General features: G+C 39.4%; 1 protein-coding gene across 3 annotated transcripts in view; it reads left to right on the forward strand.

Moving 5' to 3' along the window:
- LOC106629447 (connector enhancer of kinase suppressor of ras 2) overlaps positions 1-26,901 on the forward strand; it is a 170,051-nt gene that overhangs the window by 75,487 nt on the left and 67,663 nt on the right. For all 3 annotated transcript variants that reach the window (XM_074551825.1, XM_074551824.1, XM_074551826.1), the window contains 5 exons: positions 5,579-5,781; positions 7,052-7,139; positions 13,457-13,498; positions 15,898-16,017; positions 24,867-24,926. In XM_074551825.1, coding sequence (XP_074407926.1) covers positions 5,579-5,781; positions 7,052-7,139; positions 13,457-13,498; positions 15,898-16,017; positions 24,867-24,926 — 513 coding nt within the window. The remainder of the gene's footprint in view (positions 1-5,578; positions 5,782-7,051; positions 7,140-13,456; positions 13,499-15,897; positions 16,018-24,866; positions 24,927-26,901) is intronic.

Genomic DNA, 26,901 nt, shown 5'->3' on the forward strand with positions numbered 1-26,901 from the left:
CTTGCATCTGATTGTGATAATTATCCCTATTTTAACATTCAGGAAATTTTAAGTTTTAGGTTCCAGTTTCTTGATCTGAAGTTGTACACTGGTTCATAGGATCCCTAATTTAAAATTTATTTGGCCTTTTTCAAATCGCTATTCAGACAAAGGATGAGCAGCCTGTAAATCATTTTTCAAGAGGAAATCCGGGCACACCTGGTGGAAATGCACTTGGACTTTCTGCTATTTCAATATCTTCAGTGTGAAGTTGTAGAAATGGGACTGTAGCTCAATATTTCGGCTGTGGTGTTTTAAATGCCTTGAATGTGGCAAATTCCATGTAAGGTGCTTGAATTTCAGTCAGTGCTGTTTTATTTCACCTCCTCAGTCAGATCTCCTGCTTTCCTATTTTATTTCTCTTTTATATTCAGTGAAAATTGTAACAGTCTCAAAGTATCACCTACAGAAAAAGCTGTGTGTGCACCCATGTGTTTGTATATTTATACACATATATATATTTATATATATTACACTGACTACTCACACGAATGACAACATGAAGAAAAATTACTATAATTAGAAAGAAATCTGTTTTTAAGGTAAGTTAAAGTCATTACTTATGCAACATAAACTGTTTAGTTAAAATTACATCTTGTGCCTATTACATTTCAATGTGCATACATTATTTCTATCTCTGCATGTCACATTACAGTAAAATAATTTCATTATAGCTCTACCTGTAAGAAAAGATGCTGGAGGATGGTTTCCACAGAAGAAATAAACTCTTCATATGCTCTAGGTGTTTTGTGCTTGGCTTTTGCTCTTCAGGGGCTGGTGTTTATAAAAAACTGATTAGCACTCAGATATTTTTTCCCTGTTATATTCATTATTTTTATATTGATGTTGGCTGCAATAATTTGATCTATTTTATCTTAGTAGCTAAAATTCTCCCAGATTGCTTCATTAGCATAAAATCCTCTTTTTATGTTATTGCTTACCTGCAGTAAGGTATGAGAACACCTGAAGCCACAGCTGAAGATTTTTTTCATTCCAATTCTTTGGATATGTTAAAAGCTCATATCTTATATTGTCAGATGGATACAGAATTTGCTCAGTTACTTAAAAATGGAACTTCAACCAGAATGTACAAAACAGGCAGAGCTTTTAGCTGGAATTGTGGCACAGGGCAGGAAAGTTCATTGGTGAATGTGTTTTTGGCTGTTTCTGCATTTTGGGTTTATGACGTTAAAAAGAAGAGGAGGCAGATTTCAGTTGTAAGATTCTTTTTTTAAGGTTATCTTTTTGGAGGCAGATTTCAGTTTTCAAAATTCCCATTTTGACTGTAGGGAACATTCAACAACTTCTCTCTTACATTGTCTCTTTGTGCTAGAAAAAAAAAAGAGTCTGCTTCAGGTTGCTCAGAAAAAAAATGGCATTTTCTCCTGTCACCTGAATCGTACAGTTTCTGACAACAGCCACCTGTTTTCTGCTCTTCAGAAAACCCCAGCAGGTGTGAAAGCCCTGTGGGGATCTGCTCCCTCAGCACCTGCAATAACCCCAGCCACCAGCCCAGCAGGAGAGGGGAAGCAGGACAGAGAGGCTGGGAATGGAGAATTCCAGGGGAAACAGCTGAATTTCAGAGCTGTGCTCTGCAGGCTGCCAGCAGAGTTATCCCCCCCAGAGCAGCTGCACCCCTCAGTGAGGAGTGGCGCTGCAAGCACAGCTCCAGCCTGAGCTGTGCTGCTGATGTTCCTCCCCAGTGAGCTTGTCTGGCCCTGATCTCAGCCTCGTGGTTCCTCTGTGCCTCCTGCAATCCTCCCCTGCAGCTCCTGCCATGGAACGGGGCACCAGGAGCTGTGAGCTCCAGCCCGGGACAGGGGATCAGTCTCTGAACAAACCAGATAATCTGTGCAGCTCTTGTGAGGCTGTGCAGGTAATGATGCTGTCAGTGCAGATACAGAAGTTCTTACTGCTTGAGCTGTGCTTTTGTATGATATAAATATTTAACAGATTTTCCAGTTATCTCTTTCTGTGTTCAATGTGTGCTGTTAGTTTGGCACTTTCTGCAGTGTTCCTGTCCACATCCCTCTTTCTGAAATGGAGTGTTGGTGGATTTAGGGAGCTTTCTCTTCTCATTAAGCAGTTTCCTGATCCAGATTTCAGGATAATTTGACAAATTGTGTGGCTGTGTGGTTCTAGACAGGCAACATCTGGGGTCGTTTTTGCAGTCAGGATTCATTCCCTAAACTTGTATATCCATTTCCCTGATTCAGTCATTGATAATGGAACAACCTGAAACATCATGAAACAAAACCAGGAAATGGAACAACCCTTTTTTGTTTATTTTCCCCTGATCTTGGGATGAAAAATAATCCTGCCTATGCTAATGGCACCCTCTTGCCCCCTTTAGAGGTTTTCCCTTTTATTTTTCTGTCTTACTTTTAAAACCAGAAATTACCTCTGGGATTTAGAAGGCCAGAAAGGAATCACCTGAATCTCCTGCCAGGAGACAGAATTCTCCAGGCTCAGGAGCATCATTTCCATGGTGTGGCTCACAGGAGCAGCAGATATTTAACTCAGGGGAGCAGAGTGTGTGGGGTCTGGCCTGGCAGCTGTGATCATGATTCGGTCTGGCAGCTCTGGGGCTCCCTCAGTGACACCACGGGGATGAGGAGCCTGCAGGAATTCGAGAGATCTGGATTTTGGCAGGATCCACCAGGCTCCTCGCCTGCTTCATCATTGCCATAAACCACTGTGGTTGTGAAAAATGAAGGGATGGGACTAATTCAACTGTTTAGATAAATATTAGTTTTAAAAGTTGTGAAGTTTTAGAGGAGTAAGTAGTTGGTTAAAGTTTGAGTAGTTACAAGTTTTTTTTGTTATAAGGAAATAGAAATTTTTTAAACTTAATATATAGTTGTTATAAAGGTTTATTTTATTTTTTTAAAAGTATTGCTTTTACTTACTTTTGTTGTATTGTGGATACTTTTGTCTAATAGGCTTTTGTTTTACATATATACTTGTTTCTCTTATAACTTTAAAACTTTTAGTTTATTCTATACACCTACACTCTTACATTGTAAGCTCTTTACTATTTCATTGGTACAGTTTTTCACTTAAGGTGTATTCTTATAAGTTAGAAATATATATGTTAGAAATATAACTTTATGATTTTTTTGGTTTAATATCTGTGTATTGTATTTTTACACAAATCTAATTTTCTTTTCAGGTTGCAGGTTAATTTTTTCTCATTTTTTGATTCCCACAAACTACAATTCTTTGTTTTCAAGCATGGCCACTGAATTAGAATTGGTGCAGTTTAAATTTGGGGGACACGCATTTCCTGGCTCTTTTCCCCTCTGGAGCAATCTCCTCCCTTCCCCATCCCTTTGGCAGTTTTCTTCAGTCCTCTCCACAAATCTTGCCACGGTGGGCTTTGGTGGCAGCAGAGCATCAGGATGTGGGGATAACTTTAATAGCTTTCAGGGTTTATTTGCAAGCACATTTTCTTATCTGATGGTTGATTAGAGTTGTTGGATTTAAAAATTAAAATTTTGGATTTAGACACGCTTAAATCTAGAACAACCCAATGTCTCTGTCTTCTACAAAAGCATTGATTTACTGTCACTATCATAATAATTTTATCTTTTCCCCTTTATTGTGCCCCACTCAGTCTCAGGTAACCACTAACTTGCATCAGCAGTTCTGCTGTGCTGAAAAATTTCCTTTCATCTTCTGATTGTCTTTATGGATATATTTTGTCTGTGTTTGCTGTATTTTAAATTTTATATTGACACTAATTGAAGTTGTCATTGGCATGTAAGCAATAAACTCCAAGATAAAGTAAAGCACTTGTTTTTTGTGAGGTGGATTTCCTCACACATTTCCTGCTCAGTTCTCTTGGTTTTGCAGATCTCTCTGGCTGATTACACTTGCTGGGATCTAAAATACCCTCTGGTATTTATAGATACAGTGATCAAAATGTGTCCTTTGCTGCTTAACTCCCCTTAAAAGCAAAGTGACAGGTTTCCAGAGCTTTATGCAATAACAAATTATTGGGAGAGGTTTTTTCCTGCTTGTTTCCACAGGAATAAACAACCAGGAGGATCCAGTTCATCATCCTTGCTGAGTGTGCAGAATGAAACCTGTTCTGGGGGAAGCCAGGCCCTGCCCAGCTGGTTGGGAGCTGGAAAAGCATCCCAGTGCATCCACTTAGTCATCAGCCTGGCATGAGTGCAAGTCAAGAGGAAAATAGGGCAGGGGAGGGAATTCCCTCAGTGCTGTAATGAGATGTGATATTAAACAGATGACACACTACTGTCACATACAGCTTGCTCTCTAAACTTTTTCCGAAGGAGAATTATTTTCTTTGGTTATACTGTTTGCTCTTGGAAAAGAAAAAAGTTGAAGAGAGTTTTTTCTCATCTGTAGCAATTTAGTCTTGAACTGGATGATCTGGCCCTTACCACGGAGTTTTAGCTGTGATACAGCCTAACAATGAAATTAATTCTCTCCCTGGTATTTCAATCTAATTCTCTGCAGTCAGCTAAGGTAGCAAAGTGTTTCATTTCTACTGGATTTCCCTCCAAGCTGGAGGCAAAGCCTTGAATCATTTCTCAGAGTGAACTTTGACAGGGAGAATGGCTGGCAGGGAAGGCGCTGTCCCCAGTGCCAGCTGTCAGACATCCAGACACTTCACCAAGTGCTTGTTTGTGCTTTGTTTGCTTTCCGTACAACCCCAGTTTATAATCTTCTTATTGGTCAGCCTATTTCTCTTTTCTGCAGTTGAAAATTATTATTTTTAGTACAAATATCCATGTTGGCATATGTCAAGAAGGGTATTCTTTTCAATTCTTTATTCTCTGCTTTGAGGGAGAAGTTTAGGCAAAAATATTAATGTGTGATATTCATGATCATCCTCTAATATAAGCATAAATTAACAGTGGGCAATCAATTCAGGCTGTGAGAGCTGATTTTGTTTAAATGTTGATTAAATTCTTTCATGTTCTACATCCTGTGGGGGCTGCAAAAAATCTGGGTTCAATTCAGTGTGTTTGAGACTTTCTGTGTGAATTTGAATTACTTAATAGATTTGAACTACTTTGTGTTTGTTATCTGGATATCTCGCAGACATGGCTGACCCAGTTGTGTTGGACCATGAGTGCTGCTGGCAGCAGAGGCTGTGTCCTGGCTGGATGTTGTTAGTGTTGTAAAGATGGTTAGATTAAACATATAAAAGATTTAATATCGTTGCTTTTTGGAGATCTGTGTGTCCCAACCCAAACATTCCTGCTTAATCTTAACCCCGGTACCCACAGCCATCCTCTCAGCCAAGGCATGTTTCTCCTCACAGTTTGGTTCATGCAGCTGATCACACACACCCAGACTGGGTGGTGTTAATGTTGTAAAGATTGGTTTTGGAGATCTGTGTGTCCCAGCCCAAATATTCCTGTTTAATTTCAACCCAGGTACCCACAGCCACCCTCCCAGCCAAGGAGGATGTTGGGGAGAAACACCCTCCCTCCAGGATGTTTCTCCTCATAGTTTGGTTCATGCAGCTGACCTCACACTCTGTCCATCTTCTTCTTTGCCCCAGAATTACGGTTTGGAGACTGAAAACCTGAGGACTCTGTCTCACAAGCTGAATGCCTCAGCCAAAAACCTCCAGAACTTCATCACGGGTAGGAGGAGGAGCGGCCACTACGATGGCAGGGCCTCCAGACGGCTGCCAAATGATTTCCTTACCTCTGTAGTTGACCTGATTGGTGCTGCCAAGAACTTACTCGCCTGGCTGGACAGGTAATTAACTGTTCCTCAGTCCCTTATGCATGAGAATAATTCTTTGGGGAGTTTTGTGTTTGCTCTTTCTTTGCCTCTTAGGCTCTTATTATAAAATTAAAATGGCAGGTCTAGAATTACAGCTCTAAATTTTTAGAATTTTGTGAAATATTGGAATCAATATTTAGTAGCTTTCTCTGTCAGGAGAGTGTTAAAATTTGCTTTAGATACCTTTTGAGATTCTTTCATTTGGATTTTTGTGTGAAATGAATATTTCTGTGCTATTCTCACTGCCACAACTGGTAATATCGGAAATTTTAGAATGAAGGGCAAGTAAGGAAAGCTTGTGGAGTTTGAGCTGTCTGTCAGCCATCAAAATGACACAGAAAAGCTGGAGTTGAGCAAATGAATTAAGAATGTTCAAAATAAATTATAGTACTTGCTTAATCTGAAAATTAAATGTTCTTATTTATCAGGAGTAGATTGGATGTGTTAGGTGCAGGTGTGATGGTTAATGCTCAAGAACCAGTGTTGGTGTTTTACATTTATCAACTGAGAATTTCATTAAAAGTATCTCTGTGACTGTGACAAGACAGAAACCAAGACACAAACCAGAATTTTTCTTGTTTGGAAAAAACAAACACTGGCTTGTTTTTCTTTGTGGTTCTAGCAGTGAATAGCTTTATTTGGAACGGGAATGCTCTGGAACATTTAAATGGCACCTTAGAAATCACAGTGGGAGTGAATCACCCTCCTTTACAGGATTTGTATAATCCTGGTGACATCTTCCTAACCTAATGCCAGCAGTCATATTCTCTCAGGCGATGACCTTGTCAGCCCTTATAGCTTCAAACAGGGTCAGATTCAGCCAGAATTTGGAAAGCCTGAAGAGAATCTGAGTGTGCAGGAAGCTGTGAGTAAGTGAGCATCACTGGGCTCTCTGAATTAAGGTGCTGATTGCTGCTGAGGAGTGATGTCATACCAGAAATGCCATTTTTTTAATAAGCAGTACAAAGAAAATCTGGGCTGCTTATGGTTATCTGAAAGCTCTTATTTCTAATCTCCATAAGAGTGAGAACTTCTGATGTTCTGGCCAAAATCCAGTTTGCATCCTGCCTGAATTATTTTTGTTTCAAAGGTGCATATTACAAAAGTTGTGCAACTTGCTGCTGGAGATTGAAGTGATTTGGCATTTCTGTGCTGTGGGACTCACCCCTGTATTAGATATATCTGCCTGTTGTGCAAATTGTGGTCCCTAATTCTGCACAAACCTGTCCTTGCCCTGCCCCAGGTCTCCGTTTGTCAGCGTGACAGAATATTCACTGCTGAAAAACAACATTGTTCAACTGTGCCTGGAACTAACAACCATTGTGCAACAGGTAGGAGTGGCTCTCTGCTCTGAGGCCTTTCACATCACTGCTTGAAAACGGAAATAGTAAAAATAACTCTATCAATACAGCTCTAGCATCAGCAGAACAGTTGTTACAGCATTATCTCCCTGACCTTTACTACTCTCATTTTTTGGGAGGGACAGGAAGATTTTTGGACTTTGGGGATCCTCCTGGACAGATTGAAGGATGGTGGGAAGTTAAAAATAATCCACTTTGCTCTTGAGTGGGCAACTTCATGTCAGGTGATTTGCCACCTGATGCAAGTGTTAGACAGAATAATAAGGCCATACTGGGAAACAGCTAAACTACTGCTAGCAGGTTATTCCAGATTAAAATGTGTGTGATCCAAAATGTTTTGGGGAAAAGTTCTTAAGATACATACAAATACATCCAGAACCTGCACTGGCTTCTTCACTGAAAGAAGAGCCAACTGCATGGAAGTTTTTAGGGATGAGCACAAAATATTCATAACATTAAACCAATTAACTACAGAACAGATAATGGCAGCAGTGTTATCATCACTGACAGTAATTAGTTAGTTGTAATATACAAGTCCACAAGTACATAGAAGTAATTTATGTGGTTTTTAGTTCTATATAAAATATAGAATTGTAGAATATCCTGGGTTGGAAGGGACCCATCAGAATCAGCAAGTTCAGGCACCCCAATAATCCCACCCTGTGTCTGAGGGCATTGTCCAAACACTCCTTGAATCAGGCTTGGAGCTGTGACCCCTATAAAAATAGAATAGAATATTATAATAACAGTCTCTAGCAATGTCTGCCCATGAAGGGAGACAAGAGGTGACACACAGGTACTGACAGACTGAGGGTAAATTAATTTTACAAATATTTACAATGAGCTGCTCCCATTGTGAGCAGATAAAATATTGATGGGACAAAAGAGCGTCACTGCAATATGTGGAGAGGTCAGAGAACAGGCAGGGCTGTCTTGGAATGAAGGAAAGGAAAAAGATGAGAGGGTTGAAGGAGGCAAAGCAAGAGGAAAGCTTAGCTTAAGCTGCAGTTTATAGGGGCTCCAGGCTGGGCCTGTCTCCCTGCCTGCCTCTGTTCTCTGCTTTCCAGATTTCCAGGCACCCTTCCCGCAGACCAACCACAGAACTCAATTTCAAATGTTTTTTGGAGCAGTGATGGAGTAGTAGTTCTGGAAACCTTTTTTTTTCCCTCCACTTCAATTTTATTTCAGTTCTTGGAGCTAAAGAGCTAAGGCTGACAAATATGTCATTGTATTTTACACTATTATCCTTAATTTATAATAGTCAGCTTTATTCCTCCTGGAACTCCTGTCCTTTATGCATTTTTGCAGCAGAAAACAAAGATCCTTTTTCTCTTTTCTTAGTTTAGAAATTCCTGTGTCGGCATTTAATTATTTATGTATCTTTATTAAGCTTTCTCTTACAAGGTGCTTATAGCACCAGGCTATTTTTGATTTACAGACTAAGCAAAATGAACTTCTCTACAGTATAAAAAGTCCAGGTTCTGATCCTGTCCTTCAGCTGATATTGCACTTTGTTTGTGTGAGTTTGATTTTTCCCTGTGGTCCAGGTGAAAATGGAGTAATTTTGAATTGCTGCCTCCACTTCTGTTGTTCATGTCCCAGCTTTTGGCAGATGAAATTCTGTTCTCCTCTCTGAAATTCTGCCAGCAATAGTTTGGTTCTTTGTTTTTTCCAGTCCTTCAGCTCCAGTCCCACAGCTGTCCTCCTTTTGACAACTTAAAAACAATCTTTTAGCATAAACTCCAAGTCATTCCAAGATGAAAAATGCTTGGTTAGTGCACGGGTTATGCTTTAAAAAGGCTTCAGGTTACAAATCAAGTTTTGTCTTTTCTTTATCTTATTGTCAGATCTGGCTTGTTTGATGGTTGTCTATTAAGTTCTTTTTATGTTATATTAAACTTAGCATCAGAAAGAGCAGATAAAACCATATCAGTCATAGAGAGACAACTTTGCTGTCACTAAATCTGAGAAAAATTGACCTTAATGTGTGAAAGCAGAAATGTCTCACCTAGACCAGAACTGCAGGCTCAGCTGCAGGCTGGAATATGAATTGAAAGGCATAACTAATAGAAACCTGGGTCTCAGATCCTTTCAGATGCTCCTTGTTTTATGAATTATATACATTTTAAATACCTCCTTCAGCCAGAGTGAAAGTGGTAGTCAAGGGTACAGATCTGGCACATTAAGTGGGAAATGTCTTTGACATTTTGTGCAAATTGAACATGGTTTGTGTGCACGACTTGCAGCTGCCACTCCAGGTGAATTTTCTAACAGGGGACATTACCCTGTAACCTTAGTTTAATACAGAAAGTGCTTATGAATCCTCATGCTCAAATGTCCTGTGTGCTCTGGGTGACATAGCCTTAGATCAAATTTATTTTAATGTATTATTACTATTTACATACCATGCAAATGCTGTGATGAATAGCCACTTATTTAACTTTAAACAGCATCTGCTCATGCTAGTTAGAAGAAAACCTCATTCTCTAATTTTAGAGATTTGCAGCTGTCCATTTCTGTTGGGAAATGTGCTTTATTCTGCTCAGCTTTCTTGACCCTTTTGATCAAGCTACAGTAAAAGAATTATGTCAAGCACAGAGCTGCAGAAACATCCTGATTTTGAGGTGCAATGTCCCATGAAAATGTGCTTATAATAATATACAAAAAAGCACATTAAACAGGATATTGAGATGTTTGAGCTCTCCGCTGCCTTCACCCTGAGCTCCAGCTCAGTTCCAGGGTGCACTCACAGCTCTAAATGGGATCCACCAGAATCACTGAACCAAATTTGGGGCTCAGCACCAAGGCTGCCCTGAGGGAAAGGCAGAGGAGCTGGGGAAGAATAGATTTGGATTTTTGTTCATAAAATGCAGCCATTGGTTAATTTTTCATGGAGCAGGAAGAGTTCCCCAGTTCCAGAGGCAGCTGGGATTCTATTTTTTCCTCATTATGTCCAAGATGTTTAAATCTGAGGTAGATGCTTTTGTGATACACCTGAAGAACAAACTTTCAACAAAAAGAATCTTTGTCTTACCAAGGATGTCAGCACAACTCAGCCTTTTTCCAACAAAAACCAAACCAAGCACAAAATTCTGCTTGTTCTCCCCTTCATTACTGTCTAATTAACCTCACTGAGAAAAATTCAGATGGATTTATCTTATAATAGATTTTTTTTTATAATGGATTTTTTAAAATTACCTTATAATGCATTTTGCCCTATTTTTAGTCAAATCCTGTGTTTAGGATGAAGCATGGCTTTTCTGGTGTTTCAAAGCCATCAAGTTTGCACTGCAACTGACAGGAATTGTTGTTTCTCAGTAACTTCTGTATTTGGTGTAAGTTTTTAATCAGCCTCCCCTGAGAAGGTGGTTGGACCAGATAACCTCCAGAGGCCCCTCCACCTGAATTATCCTGTGATTCAGCAGCTGCCATGCAAAACCTGGGTGTTATTTTCAGTCTGAACTTTGCAGACTTCAGCTTTCAGCCCCTCCATCTTATTTTGCTTGCATTTGCTAAAGAACCTTTCATCAAACATCTGTTCACTCTTTTCTAAAAATACACTCTGATCAAGTCTCTACCTTTGAACCAAGGAAAATGAGTCAGTTCTATGCACTTGCATTGTGTGTTTCCCTAATTCCAGAGTGATCTCTTTCTTTAGAATGTCTGAATTTCAGAAGTATTTCATTTCATGCATGCCAGCAAAGTATTTTGAAATATCTCTTTGTCATATCCACCGCTCAAAGGCTGCTGTAGAACTTTCCTGTGGTGTTGTGGTGGGAAATGCTCCTTTACAGGGTTTTTGTTTCTTTTCAGTAGTTGACTTAACTCATGCTGTTTTATAGAAGTTAATGAACTCAATATTTCACTTTTTTTAAATATTTTAGTTAACTGTCCTCAAGAACTTGCCATAAAACACTCTTTATGGTATCTGCAAAATGTTGTGGTACTTGCACTTTTTCCTTCTTTCAGAAGTAGAAATTGAAGTTTTTCTAGACCACAAGTCCCACTGACCTTTTCTCTTTATGAATATGCAGAGGAGCAGTTTCACTTTGTCAGAGACAAAGGTGGGCTTTGTCAACTTTGGATATTCAATTTTGGATATTCAGGACAGTGCAGTCCTTGCCTGGTCTGCAACACTGCTCCTGTGACTGGTTTTGTAATTCCTGGGGTTTATCCTCTTATAGAGGGGAAATAAAACACAGCTACTAATTTAAAGGTTATTTTAAACTTCATGAGCAAATATTTTTATCATGTCATCTTTCTATTGTAGAGCATAGAAAGAATGTGACTATAACTATTATTTATTTTCTAAGAAAAATACATCAACATCCTAAAAATGGTAGTCCTGGAAGATTATTTTTTTAATGAGATCCCTGGTGCATTACTATGTATCAGAGAAAAATAAATCAGAAGGATTTTGTGACCTACATATCTTAATATTTCAGTGTAACACTGCAAGTGCTTTTAACCTCTCAGTTAAACTAGTCTGATGTATTTTAAAAAGAAGTCAATATGCATCTATTTTGGAAGGAATCCCAAAGCCATTAACATTTTTCATGCTAATGTAATCTTGAATGTGCAACATAAGTACAGCTAACATTAATTCTGCTCTACAAAACAGTAAAATTTCAGTTGTACTATACATAAGTCTTCTATTCTTTGACCTGAAGTAATTAAGTTTGTTCAGAGGGAGGTTGATATTGTATTTCTAGCACAGAAATTAAAGGAATCATTTAGACAGGAGCATTAGCTCTGGAGCCAAGCTGGAAGCCCTGCTGTGATCATTTTGTTCTCTTGGTACGTGCAGGGTTAAAAGGAGATGGTGGATGAGCTGTTTGAAGTGTGCAAAACTTGGAGGGAAAACTGCCTTGGGCATTGCCAGCCAAACTGACTAATTGAATTTTTTTTTTGTGCTCTAGAAAATAACAGTATGAATACAGAGGAAACATCAAAGGGATACTTGACCATGAAATGCTAATATAAATTCTTCTGCGTTGCTTGGCACTCCCAGTCTTCTGATTTTGACTTTCTTGTTCTGTAGCAATATTCTATAAACTGTAGCCACTTAGAAATTAATTTCTCCACAGGAGCAGCAATCCTCCAAAATAAATATTGACCTTGAGGGCTGAGGGAGGGGCAGCTCCTTGGGCTGAGGGTTTGGAGCAGCTGCCTCAGGTGGGCTCAGGGGAAAATCCTCAAAGGGACGGCCAGGGAACAAGGTTTGGGAGCTGGATGGGAGCAGCCAAGGGCTTGGGCTGCTGGAAAAGGGGGGCAGAGACCTCCAGGGGTGTCCCAGCCCAAAGGAGTGATCAGGGAACAGGGAATGAGGGGTTGGAATTGTTCTGTGTGAGATCGAGAGCAATTAACTCTTATTGCTGATGTATTAAGATGCAGTAAAAAGAGGAAACCTTGAGAGCTGCAGGGAATCTCAAGCTGCTTGAAGGGATGTCACAGAATATTCTGAGCTGGAAGGGACCCACATATCAAGTACAATCTTAAGACAAAACCCTCAGCCTTGTGTTGCCATCACCAGGCTCTGACCAACCGAGGGAATCTTAAATTCCTTGAAGGGACCTTTCAGGCATTATCAGTAATTTAAATTTTACTTGGAAGTTTATTTAAGGAAAAAAACTAAACAAGGAACACTGGTTTTTTAAATTATCCATATCTTGCTCTGTAGAAAGCCTTTTTCAATGTGGAAGAGCACTTGGAGAAGGATTTAACAATTTCCCAACATGAGAAGGGGAGAGGGAGCCTGGCCAGGGCTGTCCTCAGAGGGAACCAAGGCTTGGGGAGAGCCTGTTCTAATCTCACTCTGCTTGGAGGAGATATTTTCCTGTATTTTCCTTTTTATTTTTATATTTTAGCAGACTATAACCTGAGATTTGGAGTGGAGCAGAGCTGCAGGGGATGGGTCAAACCCCTTTGCCATGGCCGCCCCAATTTCCAGAGGGTCACACTGAGGGAAATTTCAAACATTAAATAAGTCATAGAGGCAGTTTAGCAATTTGTATGGTTTGTTTCATGAAAAAAACCCAATATTTTAACCCCTGTAATAATACTAAAGCAAAAAGCAAGGTAAGGGTGACACTAGAATTATGGAGTGTAAGATTGATTATTCTTTAAAGGATAGCTAAAATAGGAAAATGACCACTCCAAAAGTAAAAAGTCTTAAGGTTCATCAGGAATTTGTAAGAGATTATTAACAGCATAAAACTTCCTTTCATTTCTTAATAGGACATTTAATGTGACATTCATTTAATTGGTTTTGTTCTGCTTTACCACAGGATTGTACGGTGTATGAAACAGAAAATAAAATTCTTCATGTGGTAAGTAATTCTGCTTTGGTATTCTCTATTTTTACCCCACACATGGAAATTATTTTTTAAAAAAATAAGGTTGCTATAGGAAAATACTCTTAAAGAGTTCCTTACTCTTTGGCATAATTTCTGATGAATTATATCAGTTGCTAAAAAATAATATTCCCTGCAGTAATGCTCTGTGTTATAGCTACAGTTAATTACAAATACAGAATTATTGGTTGAGGTTTAGAAGCTGCATAATATTCTGTATATTGAATGTTGTGTATAGTGAATATTCCTACCAGAAAGGCTGGTCAGATCCATGGACCTGCTGCATCACTGGTTGTCACACTGAGCATTTTGTGCCTTCAGAACTCAAAAAAATCTGATGACAAAGGGAGTGGAAGAATCTTATTTAAGATTATTGATTAGATATTGGCCTTTAAGTCCAAATACTTTATATTTTCCTGGTACCAGCACAGGAACCTGTACTGACACTGAGATAAAGCCTGTGGTGAGAGGGAACTCTCAAAGGATTTACAAGTTCAGATAAGCTTTTGACAAGCTCTGCCCAAGTGCCTGACTCTTTTTCTTCCTCTATTTTTTAAAGCCTTTTGCACATACTCTGCTTCCAGCAGGGATTAAAATCTGTCATAAAACATTGATGTGCTGTTAAATTTAGCAAGTGTGCAGTGACTTTTAGAGGGGAAAAAAAAGCTTACTATAGCAAAGCTGGGTATGAATAGAACTTTTAAAATCACCTGATACCTTCTGGGATTTGGGGGGGTGTACACACACACACACACACACACACACATATATATATATATATATATATGCACATTTTAACCCACAATTCTGACTGTGGCTCTTCCATAGACCAGGCTGATTTAATTGAAAACTTCTTTGTTGTTTATTTTAATTGAATAAATTTAAAAAGTATTTCCATGAGGCAACTCTAAGGTCAAAGCATTACAGCAGAAAGTAGAAAGTGTTGTTCTCCTTGGGGTTTGGTTTGCATCTAATCTGGGCAAATGCTCTCCAGTGTTGAGGCATAGAGGGGGTTTCAGTTGGAAATTATGGAATAAGAATGAGAATAAGAATATTCCTACACTGGAGATTTTTGAGATTTTTGAGTTTCTCCATCCCTGCTGGGAAAAGATGAGACCCAAACTCTGCTCAGGGATTCTGGCCCCGAGCTGAAACTGTGGAATATTGAAATATTTGAAATATTTGTGGAAATGGTGACCTTTATCTGCAGCCACCTCAGTGGGATGCTTTGCATCTTGCAGCTGATACAAAACCCAGATGCCACAGCCCAGGCTCCAGAGCTGTCCTTGGATTTCCAGATGAGTAACTGCACAGTGAATGGAAATCCAACCTACACATTCAGGCAGTTAACTTATTCATTGTGACAACTTTATTTGTTTAACTTCTGTGGATAGTGTCAAATGAGATATTAGAAAGCCTCATGGTTTTGCAAATGCTTGAAACAAAACTTCCCTGAAGGGATTTCACTGGAATTTGCTATAATTAGGAAAAATGAGAGTACAGTCCCCAAAGCAAAATAGATGCACACAGCACAGCCTTGACCAGAATCCCATCCTGAAATTCTGTTAAATGCATTCTTTCAGGCACAGACTTCTTGAAGGAGTGTGCTTTAAGCAACACACAGAAATTTGGGAATAAATCTTTCCAAATGAATGTTGTCTGAGTCCAGCTCAGCTCCTCTCTGACCTACAAACTTTTCTCTGACAGATGGGTTCAATCTGCTGCCCATGCAATGGGGCTCCTGCTCTGAAGGTGCTTCTGTGGATTTGCATTAAGATTTTGAGATCTTTAGCTGGAAGGCAGGATAACAAAATCATTGCCTAGTTGTGGTGATGTAGAATATCAGTTAGAGGATGTGCTCAAAGATGCATAAGAATTTTACTGCAGGAAATGGGTTAACTAAGGCACTTCTCTGCCAGGGTAATTTTTAACAAAGGAAATTTTCCAAGTTGAAGAGCACAATTCACCTAATTATCACAGTTGGTAGGGATGATGTCATCATTTGGTAGCCAAAATAGGTTATTCAGTTGCATAAGACATTTATTTTGACACATTTCACTCAACTCCCATTGAATTTATAATCATAAGGATAAAGTCCATTGGGTTTGTTTTTTATTTTTAAAGTGCACATGGCTGGAGTGGAGAAGATAGTTTAGAGATCCAGATATTCTACAGCAGAACTGTAAATACATGTATATTTTCTTGACATTTATGGACATTTTCTGTTCCTTTATCCACTTGACTTTGATACACCTTTAATTTTTACAGTGCTAAGAATTAAAATTATCTGTTTATTCTTGGTTAGCTCATAAGAGCTTTTTCACTTGTAGTACCAGTTGGATTGGAGGGGTTCTATTGACTTGTTTTCCTTGCAGTGTAAAACCCTGTCTGGGATCTGTGACCACATCATTTCCCTCTCCTCTGACTCTCTGGTGTCCCAGTCTGCTCATCTCGAGGTCGTTCATCTCACCAGCATCATGCCCAGTGAGGGGCTGGTAAGTACCAGAGCAGCTTCAAGTTTGACTCTTAGAATGCCCAGCACAAGCCTCAGTTCTTTGGGGTGATTCGGTTTTGGAATTTATCAAGAAATCAAAATGTATTTTTTGTGCAATGTTCTGTTTTTTTTTGTAAGCTGAATCAGATTTCTGAGGGAGGTTTAATTGGCATTTATCTAAACAAAGGGCTTGTTTGGGGTCTATTCAAATTAAGACCTGTTTTACCCCAGGCTTCATATTTAACTGTATGTATGTTAAATCTATGATCCTTTGCCAGATTGCAGATTTTGGAATGTACTGAAATAATCCCCAAATTCAAACACGCACAAATAAAATTAACTAATGTCATTCATGTGCTTTCAAATGACCGGTGGCAAGTCTGTGCCTTGCACTTGCATAAATGGAGTTACATGACTCCCTAATGATCAGTTCAAATAAATCTTTCAGAAGTATCCTCCCAGGAACCAAATAAATCTCTTTTATTTGTAAATGGTTGCTCACTGAGCAGCCTGGTTGGATGGCTCTGGACATCCCAGCTGCTCTGCATTGGTGGTGGGTCGCAGCAGTGAAATGTTCTGCAGGAACAGTTTCAGAATTATTGGGCTCCAGCTCTCAAATATTGATGTACTGATACTTTTTTTGGGACAATGGACTTTTGTGACATTTTAGTGGTTGGTGGATAAAGATTTCTGCCTGCCCTCTGTAGTCCCTTACTTTGCAGCCATTTGCTATTGGTGGGCTGTAGGAACAGAAGGATTGTGCTTGGGAGCCCAAGACCCCAATAAAAGCTGGAGTTGGGAGGTGGCACTGCAGGCACTGGGCTGCTCTCACTCACTCTCCTCAAGAGCCAGGCTGCTTTTCCCAGCACAATCTCCTAAACTGCCTCCAGCTGCCTTCTCAGAATTCTTTTTATTTTTATTTTCTCCCTACAAGAAGAGTAATTCAGGAATGTGGCTTCTGGGTTGAAGGAAGCGGTCGTAGGAGGAAAATGAGGGGAAGTGGGGAGTGAAATTGGCAGCCATGAGGCTTCTCCACAGAAAATCCCCAAACTGGCAAATCAAAACCCACTTGAGTGCCACTCTACACCTTGTGACACGTTTCCTGTTTGTAATTCAGCGTGATTTACAGATTTTCAACTTCTGTTCGTTGAGACACTTTGTATTATTTCAACATCTTCCTCTTTGTTCTGACATTGAATAGCGACAAACGTCATATGCAAATACTGCCAGAGTTACAAGGGCATAATTACTCTGAGGTATGCATATTAATCTGAGAATGACATATTTTAATAACATGAGGGGGTGTTGTGTGACTGCACAAGTTTACTTTATTCTTAGGCTGATTTAGTCAACAAAGAACATTACCACAGCATAAAGCACATTCAATTTTCATTCCGTGGCATCGCAGATGCTCAGCCCAGTGTGTAATCCTGAGCACAGCTACAATTCCCTCCCTGTGCTGCTGCATCCTTATGGCCAAACTCGTTCCCTTTATGGCCCAGTTTCCCCTCTAGCTCTGATTTCTGGGTTAGTGCAGGGTGCCCAGGAAATACAGGTCAGTACATTTGCAGGGGATACACGGTGAATGTCCCAGGGCTTTTGACTTGCCTTAGGATTCCTACACCCTGCAGGCCAGCACTCTGCATGCCTTTCCCTTCTGTGCAGAAATGGGATGGATTTCTGCTGGTCTAATTAGGGGAAAGTTCATTGTCAGTGCTGCAGAGGAGGTGAACACAGAGATGCATTTTCTTCAGAGATGATGGAGCACCATAAGCAGGGCTTGGTGCTGCTGATGCTTCCCATGCAGTGATGGCTCTGCATCAGGCTGGTGCAGGACAGGAGTGGAATCTACCCCAAAACCAGCATTTCCTGTGGGGAACTGAGATTTCCTGAGGTGCAGGCTGAGGCAGGTGTCTGTCAGGAGCTCTTGGAAGGAGCCATAAAGCGCCATGAAGTGTTGGAATGTTATTTAAGCTGCGGAGTGACCAAGGTGAGAGCTGTTGGCTGAGATGTTGGCACCTTTCCTGTGGTTCACATTCCCTTTTTCCCTGCTGGAACTTGAGGATCTGTGCTGGAATGGTCCTGCCTGGATGGGCTGGGGCTGAAGAACCCCTGTGTGGTTCTCCATCCACAACACACCCATGAATTAAGAGCCAACAAAGGAGCAGGGAGTGGGCACTGCTGACAGGGGACATGAGACAAATACTGCAATCAAAACTGCCTGGCAATTTCTCCCTTTTTTCCCCCCCTTTTTCCCTTAGATGAAGTGAAATCACAGTGAATGAGTGAGTTTTCTGTGCCTAATTGTGAAGGCACTGTAACGTGTTAGGTTGGAAAGTTCCTTGTAATCAATTTTGCTGACACTGTGTTCTGTTTAGAAGAAAATATGAAAAAAGGACTATAAATGGGAATAAAAGAAAAATCATGTGAAAAGGAAAAGAAAACATTAATCAGAATCAAATATAGAACAGAGTAATGAATTACAAATGGCTTTCTCATGATTGTATAGAGGATTTTTTTCCACAGGATATCTGCTCCATTCAAGAGAGAAATGAGCACTATTCAGTGAATGGAAAGTATTCAGAGTTCCATTTTTATCCTTATCATTCAGTGTAGGGGTTGAGGCCTGATTTACCACACTCCAGCTAAGCTCTGCAGTCCCTGGAGTTACTAATTTCATCGTGAGTTGTTTTATTTATTTTTTATATGGCCTTCCTGAGTGCTTCACAGACACTAATTAATTCATCCTCACAACACACTTGTGAAAAGGATACTGTAATTTTAGTTCTAGAGGTAGGAAGCTAATGCACAGCAGTTGGTGTCAAAAATCACCAAAAATGTGTTTTTCAAGAGCGGCTTAATGTACAATATTTCGGAACATTTTTTACCTTTATAGCATAAATTTAAAACAGAGGCTGTCTTGGGTTTAAATGTAGCTCTGATTTTCAGAGCTACTGAGAACAGGGTTCATCCAGGGCTGGCACCTGGAAAACAAACACAATTATTTGCCATTGGAGAAAAGTGTGTTGTAAATCACTCAGATTTACCAAAGAATTCAGTTATCTGGAATGATATTCAGCTGACTGAATTATGAGTCTTCCCAAGTTTTCAGAACTCCTTTTGCAAAATTTTTATTACATGCCTTCTAATTTCTCTCCCTATGAGCCAGGAATCCTATTGACACTGCAGAAGCTCCCACATAAATGGAATTAATGTCCAGGTCTCCAGGTCCACGCAGTCTGCACAGATCAGAGCTCCTGCAGGGCACTGTCTGTGTGTTTAATTGTGTAAATAAATTCTGGACCATAAAGCATTTTCACAAAGGGACTCTGAGCCTTTGGAATGTGCATCTTCAGTTGTAGCATTTTGAACTTTCCGTCTGTGCTTTTATGAGCTTTATGCCACCCTTTTCTTTTTTTCCTCTCTCAAATTCCTTCTTTGCATTCAGCTTTATTAAAGCCTGGCCTTATCTGCAGCCTTCCCAGGGCACTCTGTGTGCTGTGCTTTCCTGGCAGTTTGCTGGACAAAGGAATTTGCATTGGGAACACTTGGGGTCTGTTCCAGCTCCTGGGGACTCTGTTTGCATCCTGATCTCTGCAGGCATTTCTTGGCCTCCAGAAATATATTGGGTTTTTTCCTCCCTTTTTTCCATTCCTTCCCCTGCTTCACCAGTCAAATTGGTTCCTCCTTTTCCTTATTTTGCCGCTGATTTTTCAGTGGAGAATACTCAAACACCTTCCATGTATTTTCTATATCATTTTGAAGTAACCTTAAGGATTGTAAAGCACTTTTTCTCCTGAATTGTAGTACTGGGTATGGTAATACCATTAATATCTGAAGTGCACAGCATAATCAGCATGAACAAGATGTCTGGAAGGCAAAGCTTTGTTTCAAACAATCAATTTGACAAACTTCAAATAAATTCATGCACTAAGAAAGTATTAAATTGTGAGAATCACCGTTAGCTCTGGCAGAACATGCAGACATAAATTTTTAGGAAATCGAATAGAATAAAATAACTTTGTGATTTAAGAAAATTGCCTCCCCACTTTAAATTTTTTGGCTTGATGGATCCTCAATAAGCCCTTGAGCCAGGAGTTTGTGTTGCTATTGGCAGCTCCTCAGCTTGCTGCTGAATCCTTGGGGATGGAGGTTGATGAAAGGCTGGAGAACCTTGCTATGATTTACCTCCTCCTGTGCCCAGAGCCAGCTCTGGAGCAGTTTTGCTGTCACATAAACAGGCAGCATTTTATTGGAGATTTTATAGAGATACAGAATGGGATCATAGAAAGGTTTTTGAAGTTTGGAGCTTTTTTCCCCCCCTCCTCCTGCTCTTGGATGATTGGGGATTGTCCATAGTGAGAGATTATTACAGCCAGCATTATTTCAGATGAAACTTATTTTTTTAATCTTCTGAACTTGATGTCCAGCTCATGTACCCAGAGATACTTCTGTGTAAGATGCAGCTTTAATCTTATTTGATGAGATTAATGATTCCTCTTAGGCAGGAGATTCGGAACAGGGAGGCAGTTGGGGTTTTGTTGTTTGGATTTGTATCTTCTGATGTCTGTGAAATGTTTTTCTTCTTTTCTTCTGGAATAAAGGAGGACTTTTATCCCCCTTCCTTTCACTTTTTTATTCTTTTTTTTCCTCTGTTGTCTGAGCTTCCCCCTGCTGATAGAATCAGTGTAATCAGACACACTTTAATTAAGATGCATGATGCTAATATCCAGAGCCTTCTTAATTTTTCTGCAGAGGGAACTTTTCCCGTTTCATTTTAAGAATTTAAGAAAAGCAAAGATTTTTATTTATAAAATTAAAATGTTTATGAAAGCAGTTGTAATGTTGGAAAACAAAAGAAGCTGAACAAACAGCCAAGCTGTCAGATGCACAGAACCTTCTTTATGAAGGATTATTCATCTATCCAGTGTCCAGCTACCCTTTCAAATAGTGCTTCTCTTTCTGTGGCATTTGTAATTTAAGGTGATGGAAGCCAATCTTTCCCATTTTCACAAGAAAGGAACTGCAAAGTAAGCAGGAAGAAAAAGTAGAATATGAAGGCAGCTTTTTAATGGGAATGTGCCTGGCCTGAAACTGTCAGGATGTTCATCTAATTATTTCAAATTATTTTTAAAGGCTTACAGAAACTTGACAAATTTCCATCATGCTTGACATATAAAGGTTCTCATAGCCTAAAAGCCCAAATAAAACCAAATTTTCTCATACAGAAGAATAAAAGAAGTTACTATCTTAAGTATTATGAGAAGTGGAAGTTGTTTTGCAGGAAGGAAAGTAGAGGTGTTTAAATTTGGGCAAAGGACTGCAACATATAAGGCAGAAAAAAAAATTGAGAGGGACTTTTTAATAGTATGAAATTTAAACAAAAAACTCCATCACCTTCTCAAAGCACTATCATGGCATTCATTTAAATGCATTTGTGTAACTTTGATAATTGAAATAAGATTAAAGAACCACTTTTTATGGGGCAAAAGATCAAGGGGTGTAAGAGTTCCCTGGTTGTCTGTGGCATTACAAACCTGCATCGTTGCTGTCACTGCTTCCCTGTGCAGGAATAATTGTTGACACTTAAATACACACTGCTGTCATTATATCCTGCTTAATTAGCCAGATGATTCTGCACGAAAATTTTCAAGGAAATTCCCCTGGCAACTGGATATGCTGTTTTCTGGGGAAAAGTCTCTTCAAAATGGGGTTTTAAATGGTTGATGCCTTCCCATATGTTTTCAAAGGTCAGATTTTAATTAAAAACCTTTAATTCACTTTGTCACTAGGGGACAGTGGCAGAGCTGCTCAGAAACAGCCAGGGTTCTTGATTTGATGGCTGAGAAACATTTCCCTGTTCTCTAACATAGGTCAGTGCCATTCTGCAGAGTTTAATAACTGATGTGTCAGGCATAAAGAGCAACTATTTATTTCTAAATGTTCACCAGTCTGAGCCATCTTCACAGAGGAGAATCCTTGACTCCTGCCTTCTCTCGAGATAAGGGGTACAGCTTGTTGTTCTTTTCTCTGAGATCATTGTTGGCATTCAATAATAAACCAGAGAGACTGAAACCCCATTCTTGGGGAAAAAAAAAAAGAAAAAAAATGAGAGATGAATCATTTTGGAAAAGGACTTCTGTGATATTTTGCTTGTAAGGGCAGGAAACAGATTGGTAAGGGAACAGAAAGAAAGCTGGGAGCTGAGTCACTGGGATGGACGGGGCAGGTTGTGACAGGGAAGGACAGGGTGGGACAAGCCTGGTGGGACAGGAATGGACATTGCAGAGTTTGCAGAGCAGGAGGGAGGCAAACAGAGCTGGGTGCAGAGGGCAGAAGTGGAAACTGGAAGGAAAGAGGCAGGAGAACCCTTTAGGTGCCATTCCAGAAGGGTCTCTCGCATTGGCCAGACCTATGCATGTCTGGTCACTCCAAGGTGACCAAAAAATTCTCTGGATATCACTGCCAAAGCTCAACCATATGAAGTAAAAAATTAACGTAAGAACTTTCATAAAAAAAAAATTAATGTAAGAACTTTCATATATTTTTACATAGAATAATCTTTCCAGCTTTCCAGGTCAAGGGGACGCTCTGCTCCTGTAATGGTCAACAAGGAACAACCTCATTATTTTTCTTTTGGGAAAACAAGGATGAAAGCTCTGTGTAGGATAATTTGAAGGCTATGAGTCATTCACTAAAATTGTTTATTTTTAAATATATTCTTAAATTTTAATAACTAGGATGAAAGAGCAGATAACAAAATGTAGGGTAATTCTGGGTGATTAGTCAGGTTTTATGACTCTCCAATGGCATCTGTTAAGAGATAAAATTATAATTTGATTTTTTCCAAAAATACACAGAGATTAACAAGAATCTAAGAACTCTAGGAAGAAATAAGTGGTAAAATTTAGTGCAAAGTTTAGCACTCTGTCCTCTTGTGGCCCTAAAAATTTTAATCTGTTGGGTTTTTTGAGCGGGGAATGAATCTTGTCAAAGCAAGTGGGATTTTAGGGCTGGGATATTAAATTTGATATAAAAGTGTGGCTTGAAATGTGTTCCTGAGGTTGAGCAAGTGCTAAAAGAGCAGGAATGTTGTGTAATATTCTTGTGAAAAGTTCACTGTGGAAATTCAGCATAACTCACACTAGATGAGCAAAACTTCTGCTCAATTAAATAAAAAACTAAAATAAAATTGGGTTTTTAATGGAGATTCCCCATCCCATTGTTCATGGGAACCTTCAGCTTTCCAGGATCCTGTTTGTGTCCTTGAGTTGGCAAAGGGAACCTTGTCCTTTGCTGCTGAAGGGACCACAGAACAGCAAACACTGATAAATTAAACAGCTCTAAAAAGGAAATTCTGAAAGGTTCACCAGCAGCTACTTTCTTCCAACTAATCCCACTTTGTGTAGCTGATTTCAAGACTGGCAAGGTTTAATTTGGATTTTTGGTTTTTACAAATGAAGTAGTTTGTAAAGCAGACTAATTTAAGAGAACTGAGATGGGGAACGCAATCTAAAGCAGATTTTTCTATGCAACATTGCAACCTGCCAGCAATCAGGTTTGGACAATCTTTATTTTTAAGATTTCAATACATTTAAAACTTGCTGAAATGGGATTTGTTTACATTACGGCAGAAGTTTCATTTTCCCATGAAAAATCCAGTCAGACCCAGGTAGAGGAGGTTGCTCAGGGCCTCATCCAGTCACAGCTTGATCCTCTCCAAATCAGAGATTCCACAGCTTTGCCAGCCTGTTCCAGAGTTTTATTTTCCTGATGGTAAAACTGAAACAAAATTCCTTACCCAAGTTCCAACTTGTCTCTTGCTTCTCATGCTCCCACCGTGAGGAAGAGTTTGGCTCCATCCCACCTTCCAGTTTAGGCACTTGTGGAGAGCAATATCACCTAAACTTTGTGGGATTTTCAAGCTTTGGGTTTTTCTCAAGGGGTTGGGAGGTGGTGTTTGTGTGCCCACCCTGCCTGAAGATCTCCATTAGCATTCAGGAATCTGGAAATTGCTTTCTCTGAACAAAATGTTCTTGGTTATTGCTGGGGACTCTAAACTTTGGGGCTGTGACAGCACAAGGTGGTGCAGAACTATTGAAAGAACAATAAATCAGCAGGACAATGCACCAATTAGATTAATTAGATTTCCAAAGTGATGGATAAGGGTGCTGAGGGAAGAGAGGGGAAGCTGTGGCCTGGCTCCTGAAGGGAGGCACAGGAGCCACTGAGCCTCCCTGGCATTGGGCTCTGAGTGTGCTCAGCTCCACAGCTCCCTGCCCTGCCTGTCCCTTTCCATCTTGTCAGTCTCCTCCTGAAGCACAATTCTTGATGGACTAATTACAAAGCTCCTGTTAGTTCATTCACTAAGCTCATTTTCCCCATAAATTAGCAATATGAGCACTGGCTCCTGTCTTTTCTGAGTTTGGCTCTGGCTTCACTTTTACTGAATCACGAACTCTTTGAAAATGGGGCATTTAAGTTTAAAATCTACTCCTGCTCATGCTTTCAGTTTCAATACTTCTACAATGTCACTGTAATAAAAAGAGATAATGTTAAATATTTCAAATACTGAACAGGCACAAGTTTTTATGCTGATGCTCCATATTGAACTCTGCTCACAAACTTCAGAATAAAAAGAAGCATTAAGCGTGAAAACTCTGCTATTTATAGTGGTCTTGATATAGATTTGTTAAACTTGGATTTGCAAATGTTAATTGACCACAGCTCCTTCCAGTCTGTTCAAATGTTATGGTCCTTAGAGCAAATCTATTATTTTAATTATCATGCAAATGTTCTGTATCTATTTCCTACAAATATTAATTACCCTTTTTGGTCTTTATTTTGCAGGGAATGTATATCAAATCAACATATGATGGACTACATGTAATCACAGGAACAACAGAAAATGTAAGATCCTTTATTTTAAAATACTTTCATCATGCTTACAATAATTTTCTGTGTATCTGCAGTGCATTTTGTAATATGTAAGCTTGCTTTAAACCAAGCCACTTTTTATTAATGTCTTTGTTCCTTTTTTAGGTATATGTATCATATTGCCTTTGTAAAGACTTAGTACTCTTGAACATAGACATAGAAAAGCCTCTGTGTTGAAATTATTAATAAGTAATGCTATAACAAAAGGAAATTCTCAAACTTCTGCTCTCAGTGATTACTCAAATACTCTCTTGCAAAAGTGGTTTCCTTGTACTTATATTAAGTACATACATATAAAATGTACTTTATATATATGTACAAGTACATGTATATATATATTAAGTACATATATAGAGATATGTATTAATATATATACATGTACCATATATATACAATGCATACATATATATACAATATATACTTATATTAAGTACATTATATTTTATGTTTTCTATCATTTGTAGTAAATACACAGAAGAAAATGACAATTTTCTTTGTATTTTGTCATTTTCATGGTAGCCCCAGAGGCATTAAAAAACCTGAACTAAAATCACAGAGAGCTTTGCAGCTCAAAGATCTGTGTGAGGTTTGAGGGGGCACTTTATAAAGAGTGTGACAGGAACAACAGCTCAGCCTCTAAACATCCTCCTCGTTCCTTAACGTGCAGTTCATAATTATAAATTTGAATAATTAAATTGCCTTCAACTGCTGCCATCTAATTACTGTGACAGACTTTATAACACAACCCTTCTGGTTCTCATTTCCAGTCACTGCTCCCACTCAGGCTCGGGTCTGTCCAGAGCTCAGGGCTGGGCAAGTGGCAGCTTTAGGTTTCACCCAGCTGATATTGGAGTTATGGATTGCTGATGCCCAAGGAGCATCACACGAGCTCTGTGAGATGTAAATCCTGCCTGGCAAGTGCCACTGCTCTGCTGGCCCATATGGGAGAGCTCCATGTGGGATATTTTAATTGATTTATATGCATTTAGTGGTATTTATATGGGCTTTGTCAGTGCAAAACCATGGAAAGCCAGATGATTTGTATGTCACAATTTGGGAAGACAATTCTAATGCAAATTGAACTTGAAATTTGTTTGTTTATATTGTCACCATTGGCAGCATTTAGAAGTCTAAAAATAACTATATGTGTATCTTGGGTGCTCAAAATTATGATTTGATCCATCTTGATTATGTTGGAGAGATTATGTTCATAGATTGAATTACTCATGCTATAATTAATCCATTTTTTTTACTGTAATTCTAATTCCTTTCAGAAATATAATGCAGTTTGTAGGGGAAATATTGATATATTTACAATTGAAATTCACAGGAAGAGTTACTAAATTGCCAGCCACTAGAAATAATTTCTTTTAATTTGGATTGTCAAATTTTTTGCTACGACACCACCAGAAAAAATTGCTTTTTTTGGTTTTGCTGGAAGTGTAATCACATGTGCAGATAAACCAGCTTCAAAGACCTTTAACTTCTGGTGTTTCAGCAAATTGATTTTTCATTCCTTTTGAAGGGATAATTGACCTCAGAGCCAGTGTTTAATTAGCTCAGCCTCATCCAAGTCAGGAAAGCAGCTAAAAAGAGAAAGAGCCAGGCCTTTGCTGTTCAGCTGAAGTTAACCATTATGGATGGAGGTGTTTCCTGCAGCTTCCTGCTCTCCTCCATGCCTCACTTAAAGCCAAGGAGTTTGTTAAAGTCACTTTGAATTCCAGGAATATTTCTGTTTCATGTTTGCTCCTGGTCTGCCAAAATTCCACAAGTTTCCAATAAAAGGAGAAAGTGGCTCTGGAGCCAGGTGGGTTTTCACATCCCCGCCTGAGTGTGGGGTGAAATCCTGTTTGTTGTAGGGCAGGAGCGCTCAGGGGCTGAGGTGGGGTCTGATCTGCCAGGGCTCAGCTCAGAACTGGAGCCCCGAGTGACCAAAACCCTCTGAGAG

Source organism: Zonotrichia albicollis, chromosome 14 (assembly GCF_047830755.1).
Source record: "Zonotrichia albicollis isolate bZonAlb1 chromosome 14, bZonAlb1.hap1, whole genome shotgun sequence".
Classification (NCBI taxonomy): domain Eukaryota; kingdom Metazoa; phylum Chordata; class Aves; order Passeriformes; family Passerellidae; genus Zonotrichia; species Zonotrichia albicollis.